The sequence below is a fragment of the Anabrus simplex genome, chromosome 2 (assembly GCF_040414725.1).
Source record: "Anabrus simplex isolate iqAnaSimp1 chromosome 2, ASM4041472v1, whole genome shotgun sequence".
Taxonomy (NCBI): Eukaryota; Metazoa; Arthropoda; class Insecta; order Orthoptera; family Tettigoniidae; genus Anabrus; species Anabrus simplex.
Genome location: NC_090266.1, coordinates 975,041,365 through 975,065,224, shown reverse-complemented (window position 1 = coordinate 975,065,224; position 23,860 = coordinate 975,041,365). Strand labels below are relative to the sequence as shown.

Here is a 23,860-nt window from a genome sequence, read left to right as displayed (position 1 = left end):
AGATAACAGAATTGAAACATTCAAGAGTTACGATGGATTAGGAAATTACTACAGGCAATATCAGTTCACACACAGCAACACCGATATAAGTATATTACCAAACAAAACACCATAGACCATTCAAGACGATAGCATTCTCTTGTATTCTATTTACCTGTCAAAAGACAAGCATGAAGGTCTGTAAGACTATGTTCTTGAAATACTCCAAGTATTAAAAATGGAGTTGTAGACATTGCCATGAAGAAATGTTCACAGGTGAACACAAGCACTGGAGATAACAGAGGTGTAGTCATGAAAAATGTAACTTCTCTACATAATATGAACATTAGGATACACATTATAGAAAAGCATTATGAAGAATCGCACAATGCTACGTGTTACATGTGCCAGCAATAAGGCAACTACTCAAGGAGCTAGATGATGCACATGCAAACAGATAGAGAACCAAGCAACGGCACTGTAACAGTCAAAGTTAAGTCTATAGGAGCAAATAATTTCATCACAGTAAAAGCACAAGCTTTATGGATACACATAATAACATTTACTGTAACTATTTACTAAAGTAGAAGTAATATCAAATGCTTCATTTAATGCATACCACTTATTATATCCCTTCACACTAACTCTACTTCCATACATGGCATTCTTCATATTGCCTTTCTACCTGAAACACCAGAGCAGTGCTTCAGTTCACACTGTCTAGTAAGAATATTTACTTTCTGCCTCTACTTACACCTGAAAAATCTTCACCCTCACTCACTGTAGAAGCAGCGGAAACCACTGCTCTGTTTAACCATGGCATTTAACATTCCAGAATGCAATATCTGGAATTGTCTACAATGTAAAACATGAATATTTCTTCAGGGATGAATAATCTCGATTAGAAATATGCTCAATCTAAATTAGATCACAGTAAGTATACACACTAAAAACTGCAAAATAACTAATGAGAAATCTGGGATATCAGCAACAAAGTGGAAAATAGGTCGGTGAAAAATGCATGTAACACATACCTACAAATTCCTGTCTATGATTCTTCTCACATCTATTTACATCGATAAGGTACATTTAAAATTTGATAAGAGCAAATTATAAGGAATTTGGACACATCCAGCAAACAGGCAAAATGTAATAATCATGAAAAAAGAAAAGAAAAAAAAGAGAGAGAGAGAGAGAGAGAAAGCTGACAATATCACATCACACATCATACCCAAAGAAAACCTTCATTAAAATAAAAATCAATTATGAAACTTACCCGAGATGGACCAGGTTGTTCAGAGACATTATCACAGGTTTTGAATCCTTCAGTAAAGACTTCACCTGCTCCTCCACAAGGTCCTTCACCTGCCCTTTCAGGATGAGATGTGTTTCCAAAAAATTTTGCAAGATTTTTTGAAAGATACTCAACATTTCCAGCTGCTTCTACACAATAACCTGCACTTCCCGATGCCCCACTTGGAACATATCCTGCATCACTTCCTGATTCATTAGGAACACATTCCTCATATGAATATACAACAGATTCCTCACTTGCATTCAAATCTGCAGAAGTTACATGTTCATTCTTTCCAAGTGAAACATGCTCACTTGCATCAAAAACTTGTTCTTTCCCTGAACTCCCGGCAGCCCCAAAATAAAATGCAGATGGATGCGGGTCTTCGGTATTTACATAATCTGAAACTATCCTCTCTTCAAATTGCTTGGGTTCAACATCAATTCCGGAACATCTCGCTGCTGGAAGAGAAGTTGAGAGGTCAATAGGCTCTTCACATACTGGCTCGGTTCGATTCACATTACTGCGGTCACTTGCATTAGATAGCAGCTCAGCTATTTCAACACCAGATTCACTGTCATTTTCTGTTGAAGCGTTTACTTCCATTTGTTGATCGGGAAGTGCATTGGACATTTCAGCATCGAGAGTCTCTCTACTATTATCTGAGTTTATATTTAATTGAGGGTCAACTGAACCAACAGCAGTAAAGAAAGACTGTGGGTTTATCTGTGTACTGCATCGACAATTGCACACAGCTGCAGACAGTGAAGCATGCTGCATCACTAAGTCCACCAGTTCATTTTTTTCTGAGAAAAGGTAGAAAGAAAAAAAATCAGTCAAATACATAACATACAATTACAAACCATAAAAACATCAGCCAGGTGTCTTGTATCAATCATACAAGCAAGACTGTTAAATTATGAGGAAGTACATCTTACATTTTAAGACATTCCATATTTAATCACACTATTATACAAAGATACTTATGGCACATTTTTAGAATTAACACCAGTACCTTAATTGAAGTCATGGCCACTCCATTGCCAGTCCTAGCCCATTCTCATCATAGCCTCATTGAAAACCAATCTGTGTAGATGGAGCAAATATGAAGCAAAAGAGAGATGACACATTCTTAAGTATAACGTTAAGATTCTTTCGCGAGAGACTTTCTCAAGTTCATGTTAGTTTGACTTTCATTAATGCAGCCTCTGTGGTGAATATATATACTACTAGCTGATATACCCGTGCTTCACTACGGGATTCTAAGAAAGACTGTCTTTGTGGTTTTCCTAACTACAGTTAGTTAACTTAGGCATTACAAAAACGTCACTAGGAATGTAGGGATTAAAAGCAATGTTATCATATAAAATACTCGCTCAAATGAAGAACCGCACATTTTCTCACTTTTAACGAACAGTACTACGATGCCGATCTAACAGTCCAACGTTCCAGTGCTGGTATGACCAGGCCGCAGACAGCCGTGAACACTCCTCTGCCAATCTTCCGTTAAATATACACACTGCTCATTCCAATCAGTGCCTCCAGGTAGGGACTGAATAGCTCGAATGCTATGATGAACCAGTGTTTTACGTACCAATAGTATCAGAAAATGTATGAACCAGAGGAATGGGGTGCTAAAGAAGAAAGTTATCTAACTCCCCAGCAATTTCTCACCAATATTCAGGCAGGCTGTTATACTCGGTGCGACAGGGCAAGTTGGCCATGCGGTTAGGGGTGCGCAGCTGTGAGTTTGCATTCGGGAGGTAGTGAGTTTGAAAACCACTGTCAACAGCCCTGAAGATGGTTTTCCGTGGTCTCCCGTTTTCACACAAGGCAAATGTTGGGGCTGTACCATAATTAACGCCAGGGCCGCTTCCTTTCCACTCCTAGCCCTTTCCTATCCCATCGCCGCCATAATACCTATCTGTGTCGGTGTGATGTAAAGCAAATTTAAAAGATACTCTGTATTCAGCAGTAATCCCATCTATCGGACATGACTGGCAACAGAAGACACAAAACACATCACAACAAACAATGGTCAATGTAATGTTATTGTTGTTCAATGTCATGAGCTTTCTGTGTTGTAGGCCTTCACATTTAGTTTTCTTTTAACTCTCTGATATTAGGGCGTAACAAAATTATTTATAGTGTAGACTGTAGTTCTTTATTCCCTGACTTTACATAACGATTTTCATTAAATTCTCTCTACCCATTTTCTCGTGACTTTGCGCCGATATGAACTTAGCAACAAAAATCCAAATTCATGAATATCTCTGTCATCATAGCCGGTACGGTAAAAATGTATAAGACATAAATGATCGGAAATTTAATACTATATAACTTTAGTAATGTAGTATTTGTCGATAGGACCACTAATAACACAAATATTTGATAATTAAATTTTAGGCCTTCCCCTAAACTACCATTCTACTCACCGTGAATAAAACTATTTATGACCTAGTTTGTAGCGACTTATTTCCCGACTTTGCATACCGATTTTTGTTAAAATAGGACTACTAATAACATAAAAAGTTGATAATTTAATTTTAGGCCTTCCCCAAAACTACCATTTCTTTCAGCGTGAAAAATATTATTTATTGCCTAGATTGTAGTGACTTATTTTCCGACTTTGCATATCGATTTTCATTAAGATAGGACCACTATTAACATAAATATTTGAAAATTAAATGTTAGGCCTTCCCCTAAACTACCATTTCTTTCAGCGTGAAAAATATTATTTGTAGCCTAGATTGTAGCGACTTATTTTCCGACTTTACGTACTGATTTTCATTAAATTCTCTTCAGCCGTTTTCTCGTGATGTGTGTACGTACAGGCAGACAGACAGACAGACAGAAATTACGGAAAATTAAAAAATGCATTTCCTTGCTACTATGGACAAGACTGATACAGAAATACCATCCTTTTAAAATTCTGAGCAATGTACAGACAAAACTCTTATTTTATATATATAGATAATATACATGTTGCTTACTTGCCAGCACTTGAGGCTCCAGGAGCCTGGAAATATCTATGAAGTTTCTGGCTGGTCCTTGTGTATGGTAATGTGGCATTAGTTAACGACACAAAGCAGAAACAGGCTGTAGTTTTACATGACGATTTATATCACGATTGTAGTAGAAGTAGTTCCAGTTTCGCATGCATTAAATTTGCAGGAAGAAAATATGAATAGGATCTAGAATTAGAACCAAAGTTTGGTATCTTTCCTGATGTGGTCTGAGACATGCACGAATAGGACCACATTAGGTTTTCAAAAGAGTTGCTTAACAGTACCACATAGGAAAATGGAGATGAAGGCAAGAGCAGAGGTCAGGGAATGTCATCATGCACCTCAACAGAGTTTAACCTTTCAAGTGGTACATTTCTTTCGAGTAGCTACTAACACAGTGGCTCATTTTCCATAAGGTACTGGGAAGTAACATATAGATACTCTTGTGTAGTATAGTATTTTTATCAGGTTCAAAAAGTACAGAATATGTATCAAGCTGTCAAAAATGATCATAGTACGAAGGGCAAGGTGTCTGGCTCGCTGAGGAAAGCAATTGGAATTTACGGTGAGATACTTTTAATTGGTCAGGTATTTTCATCAGGTTTAAAAAAACAAAGTCTCACTTTCAAGCTATTAAAATGATTATAGTGCCAAGCGTAAGGAAAGAGAATCTGGCTCAGTGAGGAAAGCAATGGGAAACCCACAATAACATAAGAGACTCATCTACAGACACATCACTTTTGGGTGTGTACACACTTCAGAATCTACTATTCAAGTGGTCCAGAATAGGTTTCAATTTGTAGACTTTCTTCGGACCACATGTGGCTTCATCGTATGCTTCGTTATCGTCAAAGTGTAAGAATTTGAGAAGGAGATGAAATCTTCTTTCACAGAACAGCTCCAAAAATATTGGGGTCTCTAATATCTGTCTACAAGAAAAGTAGTTCTTGTTGTCAGGTAGCAGATGAGTGCCTTGCAAGAGAAAGAAAGCAAGTAAAGTCATAATTTCATCAATATTCGTGTCAATCCACTGATTCACTCTCGAATATAGTTTGAAGGTTGGTGTGCTTTCTAAACACTGTTGAGCATACCGGTTGGTTTCCCTACTGATTAGTTCCGCTAATTCAGGAGTGATAATTGAAAATATTCTAGCGTATTATTTATGTCTTCAATTTGTACATTTAGTCCAGGTTGCACTGTAAATCTAAATCTCGGCCGTTCACATCCTACCTTTGTCCATACACCGAACTGAATATCACCGCTAGTGCTACCGTCATGCTCACTTGAGTCGCTTTCACCAATGCACTTGTTATCTTCTGACATTTCAACATTAGTCTCACTATCAGATGACGCATCACTCTCCGAATTGTAACAGTATAATAAATCAAACAGTTGTTCTTCTTGCAGACGTTTCCGAGCTCCGCTTGCACCTGCCATAATGCACTATCTACCACTCGCAGAAGCCTGGCGGCCGATACCAGCTGGCTGCCAGCTGGGCACAGAACGAAAGCATTACGCCCGGTCATGTGGTTTTAGGAGAATGCTGCTGTAGGCAAAGCTCGAAACATACACGCACAAAGGAAAGCGATCTTGGATCTTACGATCGAATAAGTTGTCATACCCATTGCCGAAAGACATTCACAATGTGATGACGGAATATTCAGTCACGGCCACTTAGGAAGCCATGCGGCTATGACGATTTATTCTGTCATTACCGCTTGAAAGGTTAAGTAAGTTACAGATGAACTTCCTGCTTTATGAAAAGATGTGTTGGCTATTGTTGATCAACACTGTCCAAATGTATTCCAAGTGATTTAATGGAATATATTATTTCCACAATTACGTTACATCATCCAATAAAGGTGAGAACATATACAATTGCTTCTGCACATTGGTAAAGCCAATGAAAATGAGGTTTTCTTAAACATGCCAACTGTATATTAAGTCCAAGAGTGAATGTGCAGAAAATGTATGAACTTTTCCAGGACAAATATCCAATGTTTATGTCAGTAAAAGCACATAGAGAGATACTTTTAGAAGTGATTTTCAGTTAAAATTTGCTGGGTTGAGTAGCTCAAATCGTAGAGCGCTGGCCTTCCGAGCCGAACTTGGCAGGTTCGATTTTGCCTCAGTCCAGGGGTATTTGAAAGTGATCAAATAATCCTATAGGTTTATGGGCATGTAAAGGAACTCCTACAGGACAAAATTCAGAAGTAGTTAATGGAACGTAAAACTGATAACATTATTATTCAATTGAAATTTGTAATTCCTAGGACCGATTCCTGCTCATACTGTGATGGATTGTTCAATTCAGATGACTGCAGACTCATCTGAAGAAGAATGTAAACAAATTGACATTGAAAGCACAATAACCACACTAGAGCCTAAGTAGCATATAAAACTTGTGGCTGATTCTGAAAATAGCAAAACCAACAAAAGTGTAGAGAACTTGTGTGTGGATCTTCAGCAAGCATTATTCTGTCCAAAGTTACACCATTCTTCTGTGTTCTATGCTTGCTTGTTGTTTTAAGGGGCCTAACATCGAAGGTCATCGGCCCCTGTGTTCTATGAAGATCAGTACTTTTACTACAACCAAGCAATCCATAATACAGGTAATAATACTGCTGTCCTGTATTTCTGGCATGAAAATATTGCCACAATGGGATCAGCAGAACTACACTGCCAGAAAAAACATGCAACATCCACAACAACAACCACAAGGTCATTTTATTCACGAGCGATGTGACAAGTAGTTTCATCATTGCAGGAGTATAATATTACAAATTCAGACTAAATGAAACACACATCACAGTAAAGGGTGCCCAAACAGCCACACCAATACACAGTGTAACATCCCCCTCTAGCAGCAATGTAGGCATGTATTTGCGCATGCAAACGATCATAAAGGCATCCTGTGATAGATTGTCCCATGCATCTTGCACCTTTTATGCAATTCGGCAATGGTTCTTGCAGGCTCGGGGTAACGCGCAAGTTCCCACTTCATCGTGTCCCATACGTCTTTAACTGGTGAGAGATCCGGTGATCTTACTGGCCAGGACAGTTGTTGTACACCACATACAGCAAGTTGCATCACAGCAGCTCTATGTGGATATGCAATATCCTGTTGAAAAGCACATCACCTCCCTGTCGAAGAAATGGCAGTAACACGGGAACAACAACCTGTGCAATGTAGCACGCACTGGTTACGTTACCCTGCAGAAACACTAACGGAATCAGTTATTTTAGAAATGGTACTTCCCTACCTTTTGTTGGTTTTGAGTTAAGAATACATGCTGTCTTCTAACATAGAGCTATCATTTTAGACAGTAATGGTACATCTCCGACCTCTTTAAGTTCTCTGTATGGTGGCATAAGATTTAGCATTTCATGCAGAAACCAGACCTCTCCATGAGATGGCCACTTTCAGCCTGTAAAGATCGAGTTGTTGTGATATATTGTCTCACTGAAAGCAGAGTGCGAGTTTCACTGTTACTGTGAGTTACAATATAGTCAGTGATGTTAGTGTACCCATTGAAGGAAATAATAAATGCAAAAGAAGTGTAAAAAGGGGGGAATACAAGTGGGATTTATTTAAAAGAAGTATAATCAGAGGTATAGAATAAATGAACCAATCGGGAAACTCTGTAAGCCCCAAGATGGCTGGAGAAAATTATGGGGGTCAGAATAAGATTTAGTACATGGGAAAACTATGCAAAAAATTATTTCTCGACTCACCTTGTCACAATAGCACCAGCACAATTGTGCTTGTCAGGATTTAATTGAGTAAATATTACCTATGTGTGGAGCTCAAAACAAAGTACTACCAATGCATGATTCGCAAACAGAAAAATATTTCACTTACTCCAACCACTACAAATCAAATACAGCACACAAATAACATTTCTTTCGTAACTGTTAAGGTTTTTCCATCGCAAATTTAAATAATAAAAAATTAAATTTTTAAAAATTAAAGGAACACAAGTAGTCAACTATTTTTGGTCCCAGAAGAACATTTTGATTACCATTCACTTAGAAGTATAGAACACCACAAAACAATTCTTTTCTTTAGAAAGACACAAGTAAACATCACACTTGGAACATTGTTCTTTTGTATGACTCTTACATCCTTCAAGACGACAAATTCTTGGAGATTTAATGTCGTCTATGACTGGCCAGTGCTCATATCCATCAAACCTCTTGTCACATTCGGGTATTGGCGATGGGGTGTATATCTTGCAGTTCATTGTCATTGACAGAGTTCCCATCTTCTTCAGGAGCACACAATTTTCTCTTTTTCAGCTATTTCCTTTCGAAACTGCAACAGGTCCTTCCTTTCTATTCTCTTTCTCTGACCTTTTAAACATCTCTCCTACATACCACCCAACTGTTAACAGTTGCAAACTTCAAGGAAGTGTAAAATATATTTTAAGGTCCATTTCCTTGTACTAAACCAAGTGCGGTAATATTCAGTTTGTTAATTGCTAACATCAACAACACCCATGCACTGATTATACCTAAAAACAATAGATGGGCAGTCTATATCAATGTATTTCCCCTCTGCCTTTGACTATCTTCTAACTTTCTTTTCTGGTTTGATGCCAGAGCATGTAGAAGCCATGATAACCTTCTGACTGTCTTTCCACTCTACTACTACAACCTTTTCATCACTTCTGACATATTCATGGCTCTCACCTCTGCTCATTTTTATCAGATTTCAGTTTCACACCCTAATTCTACTGACCATTGTGGTTCCTGTGCCCTCAATACCCCTCTCAGTTAAATACCTTAGCAAGGGAATGGTAGTGAAATATCTGTTAAAGTAGACAAAGCTACCAAGTGGCAAAGACTCTGCCAAATGTATCACAACAGATGGTCCTAAACCTAGTTCTCTACAAGGCAGAGGTGTGGTTTTCCCCTGGTATACTTCAAAATCAAGCAGGATTCCTGTGGAAGTTGTTAAAAGAAAGTCTGTTAATCCCACAGGACAGGGCTTACTTTTAACATATTGTTTTAATTTACATCAGCCTGTAAATAGAATCATTTGCTCATCGATGGAATATGTACCATTGTCCCTAGGAATCCGTAAGCATGCTCCCCTAACACAGTTAATAATGGGTTGAATCTTCCACAGAGCATTGTTTCCTGAATCTTGTGGTTTTTTAACTGTATCCACTACATGCAGATTTTTCCTGAGAGCAAAGTACCTATCTCTGGACATGGTAGAACTGACTAATTTTAATTCAATGCCCTTCTGCCAATACACTGAAAGTCTAGGATAAGGAGTGCAACCCATGCACAAATTAATGCCAAAAAACTTTCTTTATCTCAACAGCTGTGGTCAGGAGAGACTTGCCAGTTTTGGCTACAGAATACACGTTTGTCTTTTCTGCAGCTCTTTCAAAAAAAATTAACTCTCAAAAGTACTCCTGAAGGTATTGCAAGGGTGATAATATGGCAGGAGGGCTCTGGAAATATAAAACAACATGCATTAATATACTGTTCTTGTCTTTATGGAAAAACATCCAGGCTGATTGGAGTAATAAACATTTTACTTACTTGTAAGTTTCCATCAATGTCTGGGGTGGGATGCACCTTTTCAGAAAATTCCTTCTTCCAAATAAGCTTACGTAATGGAGCTGTTGATTTGCATATTTCCAGCACATCTGAGGTGACATCTTCTGTAACCCCTTCTACTTCACCCTCAGAAGAGATATTAGATGCATGAGGATCATAATTTGGAGGAAATGATTCTTCAAATTCATCACCCTCACTAGATAATCATCAACATCAGAGTTTGCAAGTAACTGTAAAATGTAGTTGTCATTCACTGAAATAAAACCATATACATATTAACGTATCATTTCAGTACCTACAAAACACTTCATAAAAATATAGTCCTGTAATAGAACGCATAATCCCAGAAAAAGTCATGGAAACAGTGCTTATTATTGCCGGCGCCATGAAGCTTGGATGCAGTCCACAAGCTTTACCTAGTCCTGACCTGCACAACTGTGCTACTCTAATTTGATGAGCTCGTAGCAGATCATACAAAAATGATCTACGGTTGATATTAGTTTTGTTCCCTTCTGCAGTATTTTTCAGACTGTATTCAAACGAAGAAAAGACATATAGAACAAGCAATAGTGATAAAAATGTAACTTACCTTCAGCACGCACCATACTGCTGGACCAACGTGACATTTACAAGACTCTTCTGCCATCTGAAGGCATAGTATGGAAGTAAAAACAGAAGAAATACATTACGCGGGACCCGCACAAGTGATGTATTCCGGTCGAACGCGGTAAAAGGGTTTCATTCACTCACAAGGACTTATTGAACTCAACCTGTACGATTGTGCTGGCTAGGTGGGAAAGGGATATAGGGTAGGTCTATGTTTTCAACACATAGGTTTCTAACATATTTCTGCCCGGTTAATAAAATAGCGGTATTAACAAATCAAAAAATAAAAGTGGTGTAATTAAGCAGCAAGAGAAGTTTTCTACACTTTGAACGTTATATTGTAGTTCCATTTGCTATACCTAGTGCTGCGAATGTTACAGAATTCAGAAGGATAAGCTGTAATCTTTTCATATGTCCTAGAAAATGTTTTCAACGTGTTCCAAGTGGTGATCAGGAAGAAATTTTTAGTAAGTTTTATGACATGGATTATAAAAGTAGTCAAGATGCCTATTTGCAATCACTTGTAGAAATTTGTGCTATTAAACGAAGGTCTTTAAAGGATCCTGATGATGAAACTAGAAAACCTTGATGCCAGAACTTCAAGTATTCTATAAATTGTAGCAATGGACATGTAGAAATTTGCAAAAAAAGCCTTTTTGAGTATCCACAGTATTTCAAAGCATGTAACTGACAGGCTAGGAGCACTACTTGCATCCGGGAAGAGTCCTAAGGGCAGGCGAGGGAAACAGAAGTTATAGGAAATGTTATTTCAGGTGAAATTGCCATCATAGTGGAGGACCACATCAAATCATAGCCACAAAAAAAAAGGGACACGATCCAATATAGGATGTTGAATTCCTTAGTGCCAAACTTAATGTACTACTAACGCACAAACACTTCAACAGAAATACCCAAATGTTGCAGTTACCTACAGTTCCTTTCTGAAAATATTCTGTGAGAGGTTCAAACCTTTCATTTGGATGATCACAAGTCGACACATGATGTAAATGTGAAGAATTCAGTTTAAAACTCAAATCAAAGTATCTAAATGATGCAGCAAAACGTGTCACAGCAGCAGAGCTAATAACTCGCAAACGAAGAAGCTCAAAGTTTTATAAGGCCTTTAAAAGAATTCGTGAAAAATGTCTATCAAATACAGAAGTTCTTGGAATTTCAATGGACTACATGCAAAACCTTGAACTTCCTGAAATCCCTGTGTAACAGGTTTTCTACCTGAGACAGTTGAATGTCAGTGTTTTCAACATTCATAATCTAAAAGACAACAAAGCTAAATTTTACAAGTACCATGAGGGAATTGCAGGAAAGGGTTTTAATGAAGTCTATTCCTTTCTTCTTGATTTTATACAATCAGATATCCCTCCTGAAGTGAAACATCTCTACTTTTTTTCTGAAGGGTCCTGTGGATAAAACAAGAACAATACAGTTGTCAGATTTTTGGAATGTTTAGTCTCTCTTCACAAATTTAAGACGCTCACTCATTACTTTCCCATGCAGGGCCATTCTTTCTTACCTAATGATCGAGATTTTGGATTGGTAAAGCGAAATATTAGAAAGATGGATAGGATATATTGTACTAGAGAGTAAGTTGAATGTATTATTAAGTCAAGCAAAACGGGCAAATTTCAAGTAAAGGTAATAGAAACAGTTGAGATTGTTGACTTTGATAGCTGTGGCCCTAATTTTACAAGAGAAATTGTCTGTCACTGCAGTCGCAATATTTCAAGTGACCAGCAGGTAGCATTTGCTATATCAAGCTTTATGGAGTTTAATTACAGTTAAGAGGAGGCTGTCTGTGGTTGCCAAGAACTACATTGATGGACTTATTCATCACATGTTCAAGTTGGCAGCCACACCACCATCAACTCCTCCTTTAATATATCAGATTTTTTTCTATGAGAGTGTACACTGAATCTTGTATTTTAAACAATTCTAACTTTATTTCTCAAGAAAACTGATGCACAAAAATGAAATTTGAAATGGAGATTTTGTTGAAAATTTCATTCATCATCACTAATTACTTCCGCCTCTACAGTAGTTGACCAGTTTCAAAGTTCACTGTGTTAGATGAAGTGCAGGAGCGGACAAGGAAGGTTCTAGATAAAGTTTCAGAAGACAACTGCGATGAATTATTGGAATCTGATGATAGTGAAACTGTGTATTCAGTGACCAAATTTCTGGAAGTGAGCAGTCTGATAATGCTAATGGCCCCGATGACATCAATTCACGGTCAGTTGTATACCATTGCCATCAAGTGGTGCCACTACAAGAACACCAAAGTACATGCTATGGAAGGACAAGAAAACTAATGGGGGGAAGAGCTGCAGTAGCTAGAAATGTCTGCACCAGGAAACAAAACATAACTATCTTACCAGTTATAAAACTAATGGCAAAGAATTCTGCTACTGTTCTTGAATAGTTTAATGTACTCTTAAGTGATCTTATAATAATTTGTACTGTAATTGAGTGCACAAATATTAATATTGTTAACATTCAGTCAAATTACACCAATAAGAGCAAGTGTAGAAAGACAAAGTGGAAATACATTCTTTCATTGGGCTACTATTTATTGCCAGTTCCTATCGGACAGTAAAGCTGAACTTGGAGGATCTTTTCTCAAGTGGTGGCTCAGGGATTGAAATATTCCACATCACTATGTCACTGGACAGATTTTTATTTTTGACGACGTGTTTAAGGTTTTTTTTTTTTTGTTATTTGCTTTATGTCACACCGACACAGATAGGTCTTTCGGCGACGATGAGGGAGGAAGGGGCTAGGAGTGGGAAGGAAGCGGCCGTGGCCTTAATTAAGGTACAGCCCCAGCATTTGCCTGGTGTGAAAATGGGAAACCACGGAAAACCATCTTCAGGGCTGTCGACAGTAGGGTTCGAACCCACGATCTCCCGAATACTGGATACTGATAATACCAATATAAATGGTCAGTTATTGGACATTATAAATTTTCCAGCTAACTCATTCTTGGTTGCCAGCGTTTCACCCTCGTGTGCTAGGGTGGGCTCATCAGTTGGTACCTAGCACACCTACCAATACGCTGGCTATTGCATACCGTGGAGGCCACTGCGTAGGCTAACTGGAGCCACCGGCAGTGCCAATGCACTAAGAGACTTTGTCTCATCACCAAAAATTGATGCCTGCTTGGCCATCAGATGATATACAGTAGATGTTGATTCCCATAGGGAATCCAAAATATTTGTCCTGAATGAGTAAATTTATAATACCAATATAAATGGTGCGTTATTGGACATTATAAATTTTCCAGCTAACTCATTCTTGGTTGCCAGCATTTCACGCTCGTGTGCTAGGGTGGGCTCATCAGTTGGTACCTAGCACACCTACCAATACGCTGGCTAGTGCATACCGTGGAGGCCACTGCGTAGGCTAACTGGGAATCAACATCTATATCATCTGATGGCCAAGCAGGCATCAATTTTTGGTGATGAGACAAAGTCTCTTAGTGCATTGGCACTGCCGGTGGCTCCAGTTAGCCTATGCAGTGGCCTCCATGGTATGCACTAGCCAGTGTATTGGTAGGTGTGCTAGGTACCAACTGATGAACCCACCCTAGCACACGAGGGTGAAACGCTGGCAACCAAGAATGAGTTAGCTGGAAAATTTATAATGTCCAATAACGGACCATTTATATTGGTATTATAAATTTACTCATTCAGGACAAATATTTTGGATTCCCTATGGGAATCAACATCTATATCATACTGGATACTGGCCGCACTTAAGCGACTGCAGCTATCGAGCTCGGTGTTTAAGGTTTGACAATACACATGATCGTACACAACATAGGGAATTTGATAAGTTATCAATAGGGGGAAGATGTTAATGACCTAAAAAAAAAAAAATCACTGAAAATTATCAATAAAATGCCCTTAAATTAATGGAAAGATCTATGAAATAAGCAAAAAATGACTACAATATTTTACCAAAATGAACTCTCATGACCGTATAACAAAGGCTGTACAAGTAATATATCCCTGTTTTATTCACTGTCCAGCTCTTGTTTTTACAGGAATAATTCATTTACTTGGATGTTTATATAAATATGGACATAACAACTCATTGGATGTAGTGCTTTCTCCCAAAGAACCTGGGAACACTGGTTGTTCTTTGCACTCATTACAGCTTTTAGAGGTTTTTCTAGTTTAATGTACTTGTACAATAACTTCTTTCCATACTCACTTTAACACTGGACAATTTAGAAAATAAATCATGCCCATCTATTGTCTTTTCCAAATTCATTCGCTAGCCAATTTAAAAATACATTTCACTTTTGGCATTTTTCTTGCAGAGAACTACAGTACATAATGGGAAGTTAATTCTCTACTGAAGCAGAAAGTTACTGTTGTTTCAAACTCCTTTCCTTTTCCATTTGTTCTTGGCCTTGAGATATGCAGGGGGTGAATGACTGGATGTAGGGGTGGATGCAGAGACTGGTGCATTCCTTGCACTCGAGACACATTAGGAAATACTTTCTCCTAAGTATCGGAGGTCTATATTGTGTTCCTGCACATATCTCAAACAGAAGACTCACAGATTTTTCGTACCCCTCTTAATCACCAACAACTGCTGGTCAGTTTGCTTGGCCATGAAAGACATTTAGCAATTTAGCCATATGTAAGAAAAATGTATATTTTTTTACATTGTCACTTGTGGACTTTTTATTAGTCTGACAATAAAGAATATGCATACAATTATAAAAAGACTTTTAATATAGTCTAAAAATTCCTCAAAATGCTATATATTGACCTAACCTCCTTGAAAGATAAAATAATGACTGATCATTCCAAATTGGCAAAAAAAGAGAAAGAATGTAGAATAGAAATGCGTTATTATCCTGCGTTATATCGCTGGATTTATTCCTATACTACTGAGCAATGTTCTAATGCAAAGGGGGAAAAGATAGCATTTCAACAACATCCGCCCCTTAGTTATGCCATCAAGGTGGTGTTCACAATCTTCACAGAAAATTGTATAAACTGTTACTGCCTCTGAGTATGTTAGTATCAATGAACAGCTTGTACCTTTTCATGGGGAATGCCCCTTTAGGCAGTTTATACCTATCAAACCAGCCAAATATGGTATTAAAATACTAATGATGTGTGACGCCAGGATAACGTATACTGCCGCAATGGAAATCTATGAGGGTAAGTAGCCTGAAGGGCACTTTCTAGTGTCAAATTCACCCAGAGACATTGCACTGAGGCTTTCAAAGTCTATTCAAGGAACAGGGAGGAATGTTACGATAGAACAGAGGTGTTCAGCTAGGCACCAGTTAAGGCTAGCCTGGCGTAAATGCAGGCAGCTTATGTAGCAAGCATATGTCACAGTGAAGCGAAACAGCAAACACACTATGGAGGGAAGTGGAGCAGTGACTTCGATTGCGACTATGAAGCACTCCTGCACTACTCTGCGAAATGTTGATAGGGGTGTGGTCATTTTTTCAAAAAATGCTATAATTGCAGGAAAACTGATCTTTTCAAGATATTCTGGTTTGATTTATACTGCACTCGATATAAACAGTCAGTTTTATTTTCTTATATTTATACATTCGAAGAAAACTGACACGTTATATTATTTGTTTTACAATTTACAAAGGCACAGGATTTAAGCATACAAGCCACAATTTACAATGCCTTTGATGGGAATGACTATTTCCATTTTAAAAAGGTAAAATTCCTGTTATTCATATAGCAAAATGTAATATATTTACATAATTCAACAAGTTTACTGCTTGATTTTGCACAGTGTTGTATTATGTGACTTTCCTTGTTCACTGAATTTCTCAAAATAGTATATAAAACTTGCTGGCCCCGCAGTGTAGGGGTAGTGTACCTGCCTCTTACCCAGAGGCCCCAGGTTCGATTCCTGGCGAGGTAAGAGATTTTTACCTGACAGGGAAGAAAATCCCTCGTCATTTCTCAGTGCAACACAACAATTGAAATGTAAAAGGTAGTTACACAAGGAGGGTAATAGCTCCAATGACAAAGCAAGAAAATACACAGCAAATAGTGGAATATGGAAAAAAAATCCACCCGTTCAATCTACCGCTAAAAATAAAATCTGCCAGATAGATCTATTGTAAGACCTTCAAACCAAAAGTGACACATAAAATAAATCAACCTGAAAATAACACAAATACAGATTTGAACAATGTTTGAACACATTTAATATTTTGTCACTACATTTCTCCCTGCTCACTTTTTTTCTATTTCCTACAATAATTTATCTTCTTTCAATTCAAAACTCGCAACTGTTTCATTAACACTCATTTTCGAAAGTCTGCAAATGACATTTCCGCACTGGCTTTTCATTTTCCTCCTTTCTGTTCAACTTTCTTTCCTGGGTATGTTGTAGGTGTGTTTGCTCGGCCCTGGCAATGGTACATATTCTAGGGGTGGTTGTGGTGGAAGACATAAAGATGTACCTGGGTCATGTGTTGATCAAGAAGCATCACTGCTGATTTTCCTCCTGCAATATTATTAGAAATATTCACTAATGCAATTGTAATTCATGTTGTACAGTAATTATAAATATTTTAATTTTAGTACAATTATTTATTGTTCCACGACATTTTTCCTGCAAAATGTTAATTGATGGATTTGAGTCACTCTCCATTATATCCAGTAATCCCTTTTCCTACAATTTTAGGTGGACTTGTTTAGACGGTGACGAAGAGGAAGGCAATTTTTGTTAAAGGGTTCTTCCCTGTGTTTTGATTTCAAGAAGTGAAATACTGTTTCTGGGGTTCGATAACTAGTTTTTACACATCTGTGTTTGCAAATAATTGTCTGGAAATAATGAGGAACTGAGCTTAAAAATGTATTTACAGTACAATACCAAAAATTTGAGACTTTAGTGTTTCAAGGGTATTTTGTTTTATAGTATATTAATAAAATCGATAGCAGAAATCCTAGGGGGAAGAAAAAATGAATGGTGGAATTAAGAATGTGACCAGGCAATTGAGAGACACCAAGCTTGGTTAAATCAAGCCCAAAAGTCAGACAAATCAAATTTAGAACTAATAAAACAAAGAATGCCAACCCATAAAATCATCAGACAAACCAGATGCAAACATCTTACAAAGGATAGAAGAGAGTCTTACCAAAAAACAATCACGAGATTATTATAAAACCTTTGGCAAATACCTCAAAAAATATGAACCCCCAATATTAATGCTGAGAGATAAATCAGGAAGATTGGCCCATAGTAATTAAGAAAATGCAGAGATCCTCACAGAGACATCCAACAAACTTTTAAATTGCGATGACCCACTGGAAACGTTGGAAGTAAATACTGACACACCGCTTTTAACAACCCCAGATCTAATAGACCCTCCAACTATCAATGAGGTAGAATACGCAATTAAGTAACTTAAAAATTATAAGGCATGTGGTGAAGACCTAATCATTGCAGGCATCTGGAAAAATGCAGGGAAACCAGCAATCATAAATTTACATCAGCATCTAGGGAAAATGTGGATCACAGAGAAAATCCCAGAACATTGGACCTCAGGCGTAATCCATCCATTATTCAAAAAAGGAGATAGAACTAATCCAGTCAATTACAGAGAAGTAATCCTTTTGGACTGCACTTACGAAATTTCCCCCCCGCATAATTTACAATAGGATAAAAAACATTCTGGAACCACAACTTGGAGAATACCAAGGAGGATTTCACCCATACAGAAGTTGCCCAGACCAAATTCTCAGCCTGAAACTAATAATGGAATATTACAAATACAGAAATAAACAGCTGTTTATTTCATCCCTAGATTTCAAAAAGGCTCATGATAATATACACAGACCCACTCTTTTAAAAATCCTCAGATCATACGGCCTTCATCCCAAATTAACAAAAATTATTGAACTAACTTTAACCAACACAATTTCAAAGGTAAAGTTCAGCGGAGAAATGTCAAATGCTTTTACAATAAATAGAGGCCTCAGACAAGGTGACGGATTATCCCCACTGCTCTTCAATGTGGCTCTAGATTACAGCATAAAAATTTGGCAAAAAGAAAACCCACCTAAAATCAAAATTGGAGTAAAACCCTCAATAAGGACAAACTGCCTAAAGTTTGCAGATGATTTAGCTCTTATAGCCCTTGACACAGAAGTAGTCCGTGTTCAGATCACCAGTCTCCAGAAAATTACTTTAAAAACAGAATTTCAAAAATCCTTTGAGAAAACTGAGATCATGCCAATAAAACCCCTTGATATAAACAAAGTCATCATAAACTATCAAAAAATGAATATAGTCCTACAATTTAAATACCTTGAGAAATCATTGTGCACAACTTAAGTGAGAAAGCAATATGGATTAATAGAACAAGCAAAATGAAAAAAAAAAAAAAAAAAAAACACAATTTCTAACCTGGCCAACAATCTACAAAAAGAAATGTCTATCAATAAATGCAAAAATAAAACACTACAACACAGTTATAAAACCGGAAGCTACATATGCAGCAGAAACACTTTTTCACCTGAATAAACAATCAAAGACTGACAGACTTCAGAAAATTGAAAGGAGGACTGGAAGAACCTGCATCAACAAAAAATACCAGAAGGATGGACAGTGGCGGTTAATACCTAACAAACGTGTACAAAGAGCTAGAACCCATTACAGATACTATGCGTAAGAGGAGACTGGGATTCTTTGGACATATCATGAGGATGCAGGATTCAAGACTTCTGAAACAACTAGTACAACACAATCTCGTCTCAAAAAATACAACAACAGGATGTAAATGGATCAGAGAAGTAAGAGAAGATCTGAAGGAAATAGGCCTTACAACAGAAGACACCACAAATAAGATAAAACTGAATACAAAACTCAAGAATACAAACCTCCGCTTTACCCTTACACAAAACAAAGCAACAACACGCATATTTTCAACTGAGGAAAAGGCACGAAGATCGGAGCGTCTGAAGAAGTACTGGGAAGACCTTCAAAGAGACCTGAATGACAGACTGACTAAAGTGATCCTATGTAGTCATAAAAGAAGAAGAAGACACTAAGATTCAACACTACAAAACTGTAACTTTGCCCAAAGCCACTTACGCTTGCGAAACCTTGTTCCAAATTAAAAATGAAAGAAGAACTGATCAGCTCCAAAAACTGAAAGAAGAATTATTAGAACTTAATAAATAAAAAGTACCAGGTTGTAGGAGTCTGGAGAATCCTCCCCAATGAAACTGTCTATCGAGAGATTGACCCAGTTACCAGCACGATGAAGAAGAGAAAAGTCTCTATTTCTTTCACATCTTACAATTGCCAGAAAACAGGATTTTACGACAACTAGTAATGAGAAATCTGAGAAAGAAGACAGGAAGGCACTGGATCAAAGAAATTCAAGAGGGTCTCAAAACAGTAGGACTCAAAATTACAGATGCAGAGAACAAGAATAAAATTACCACCCTTCTTACAAATCACAAATTTTCAACTGAAATGATGCACAGAAGGCCTGTAGAGATTTCAGACGAATTAAGAACACTGTGATCAGAATGAATGAAGAAGGACTGAGCAGATAAGAAGAATCAAACAGTACAATCTTCAAAGAAAAAGTATACACAGAAGACTCAAGTGGCCCAATGTGGCCAATAAAGTTAATAATAATATAGTAATATTTTTGAGGTAGTAATAGATATTGAAATTGGCATATTTGGTCTTCATTTAAATATTTGGTCTTCATTTAATATTTGTAAAAAATATAGCATAAATTTTAGTTGGGAGTGCTGTGAGCACTCCACTTATGTAACTTTTACCCACATACCTAGTTAAAGGTTAACTAACTGCCTCCACAATCGTGCATACCACTTGCTCTGTTGCTTCGCTCCTTTCTACTCTAATTATCAATCAATCATTAAAAATTGAATGGATGAAAACCATAATGGTACAAGTGACATTTCAAAAAAAAAAGAGAGAGAGTTAAGTTCAGGATGTATCTCCAGGAGGACGAATCCTTTCACCAGCAAAGAGATACAAGTGATAGTGGTAACATTCAGCGCTCTAGTGATGGGTGGTATAGCTACAAATAGCATGCTGTATACGAGTGTTAAGATGTTGAAATGCCTTTTTCTTTGAATGACCAAAATGCTACTTATACCGTTATGGTTTTCATCTATTCAATTGAGTTTAACCATCAGTGCCTTTGTCTCCCTCTACTCTCACCCCTGCATGGCCAAGTTCGTTATTCTATTAGGTAATCTATCCTCCATTCACCTCACAAGACCAACCACTGAAAATTGTTTATGCATACAGCTCCATCCATTGAGTTTATTCCTAACTTAGCCTCTATCTCCTCATTCAAAGCACCTTCCTGCCATTGCTCCCATCTGTTTGTACCAGCAATCATTACTACTCCAATAAATACACCTTTGATATTTCAAAATCAGACCTGTCAATACTTGCAAAGCAAAGCCATCTCCGTACAGGCCATGAAGGTCCTTGGAGGTGTGGAAGGTAAAGGCTTCCACTATCTGTAACCTCAGCACTTGATGGGATAGAGTGGTTAGCTCTACTCCTGGCCGCCTTTGCTCCCAGGAATTAAAGAGGTACTTATTTTTGGGGTAGGCTGAGTGAACCTCAGGGCCATATGCATCTCCAGAAGTGGAAATCTAATTTCTTAAATTTTACGACTTCCTGATGGGGATTCAAACCCATGTCCTTCCGGGCGAACCAAGCACGCCTTTACCGCCTCGCCCAGGCAGCCCCTTTGTCAATATTATTAATCAATATTATTTAATTAATTATTTGTTATAAAATCATACACCGTACATGTTTTGAGGACCTTACTCTCCTCTTCCTTAGCGGTTTATCCACTACCAAATATCTCTTGGACCTCTTTACTTATCATTAAACATGAAAGTTCTAGAGACCATAGTTGATACGGACCATTATAAAATCAAACCACAATGGTTAAGTTAATAAACAGCGATCATTCTTGCTAACTGGTATGATCATAAGCACTAAATAAACCTACTACATGAGAAAGCTAAACATATCAAGATATGTGGAGTAACAAGGGTTTAGACGAATAGAGAAAAATTTAAATGCCACACTTTTCAATTTTGAGAATACTAAGATAATTTTTAAGTTGGTCTATATATCTAAGGATAACACAATTGTCTTGTGTAACATTATTAGTAACGACACTTACATGCAAACCGAGCTCGATAGCTGCAGTCGCTTAAGTACGGCCATTATCCAGTAATCGGGAGATAGTGGGTTCGAGCCCCACTGCCGGCAGCCCTGAAGATGGTTTTCCGTGGTTTCCCATTTTCACAGCAGGCAAATGCCGGGGCTGTACCTTAATTAAGGCCACGGCTGCTTCCTTCCACTTCCTAGGCCTTTCCTATCCCATTGTCGCCATAAGACCTATCTGTGTCGGTGCAACGTAAAGCAAAAAAAAAAAACTTACATGCAAACAAAAACAGTTCTTCACACTTAATAACTGATTTGATTCAAATATTATTTTTTACACACAACGAACTCCACTACAATATAATTAAACAGGCACTGAAATATACTGAAACTCATTTTGTATATGCTTCATCAGTGTTACACTAACAGTTGCATTACACTCAAAACAACTAGACTACTATGCTTTGATATAGTGATCAACTGAAGACTTTCCTTCATAAAGAACAAATTTCTAGTTATGGATAAAGACCACATACAGAACCACAATGGGTAGCATGTGGATGATGACCATAGGCCTCAGGCTCGTTATGACATTGCTCTGACGTATGGTGAGAGTACCCGATACATTTGGATGGTTCAAGTGAGTCGTAAGCTCGGAATTAAGGGGAGGGAATATTACTTGGGCTGTAGTAGATGCTGGCAAGGCCATAAGCTTGATAAGAGGGAGTGGAAGCGTATACAAGCACTGGGCAACTAGAGCTCCAAAGTGGATGGTTCAAAGGGGCAGGAGGGTATGTCATACAAGTACCGGGTGGGAAAAATAAAACTGGCCTGGAAAATATTTACAACAGAACAGACGGGAGATTGATCCTCTTCCGGACAGCGGTGTGTATATCCTCCAGTCTCCTTGTCGGATCCAGGCAGTACGGGTTGGTCAGGGCAGGATGGTCTTAAACCGGCTGAACGCTAAATCTGCCTGGAAGCTGTCTTCCAAACGGCGTCCTTGCTGGTGCAGATCCCGTGCATTCGTGCATTACAATGATGTGCGTCTTCTGATACCACTTTTGTTAAAAATACAACTCTCTGTGGTATTGATCTATTTTATATCTAGGATGACCCAATTAGTACACATGTACATACACAATTATATTCAACAAGAATGACCGGACTCAACTAACCGCTGTCTATTTACAAGGCTCTCATAGCAGAACCCCAGCTGGGCAGTCTTTACCTGTTACAGGCTATCATCCTTATCGACAGGCTCCATCTTTCACTTCCATTTCCATGCTCAGTCACGTCACACACAACAGCTGCCTGCAGACAGGTTTGAACATAGGGCTGCTAACCAGCACAACACACACAAAGACTGTTCCTTGACTCACACAGTCAATTGACGTTAATAACTCAGTACTGATGACTAAACAGTGGTTGAATCAGCAACAACTCAACAGTGTTAACGAGCATTATCAACACTCCTCACAACAACAATTAACACTGCTCCAACCAACTGTTCCACACAATGACCCACATCGGTACATATGCTGATACTCTTAACACCGGTGAGACACTGACGACAACCATTACAACATCGTAATGTATAATCTTCATTTCCATATTGACGAATTGCACAATTAAAAATAGGAGACGATTTCCACCAATCAATACTTATTTACTGCATATTGCAGGACCGGTTTCGACCTCATATACAAGGTCATCTTCAGCTGAACCATACATACATATTTATATAATGAAGCTTTGATTAAGATTGTGTTGTTAAAGGAATGCTATATGATGATGATGTACATTTAGTCACATACAAATGGGGCAAGTCTTAGCGTGAACTGGCGTATATGTCATTCTGTACAATATTGCAACTGTATGTCTAAAATATTATGTTGAAGGTCTTAAAATTAGTGTATAAAATATGTCTTTACTTAAACTAACTTATATATATATATATATGTACAAGATAAATACAATATATAAAAGCCCTTCATGCATATGAACATTCGTTCTTGCTTGTTGGTCAATACATCGACTAACTTCCGTATTTAAGTCTTATTTACAGTTGTACACATCAGCTGCTATTCTTGGAGTTTGTAAAATTGCATGGGTAAAAGATTTTGTCTTCATGTGTATATGTGGGATAAAACACTTTCAATTTTAAAAAATGTGCCAAATGTGTGGATGAAATTCAACTAAAATA

The 23,860-nt window shown here is 37.8% G+C and overlaps 1 protein-coding gene across 5 annotated transcripts in view; it reads right to left on the bottom strand.

The window, feature by feature from the left end:
* LOC136863230 (E3 ubiquitin-protein ligase RNF34) overlaps positions 1-23,860 on the bottom strand; it is a 349,689-nt gene that overhangs the window by 75,804 nt on the left and 250,025 nt on the right. For all 5 annotated transcript variants that reach the window (XM_068226351.1, XM_067139600.2, XM_067139602.2 and 2 more), the window contains one exon: positions 1,256-2,079. In XM_068226351.1, the coding sequence (XP_068082452.1) occupies positions 1,256-2,079 (824 nt within the window). The remainder of the gene's footprint in view (positions 1-1,255; positions 2,080-23,860) is intronic.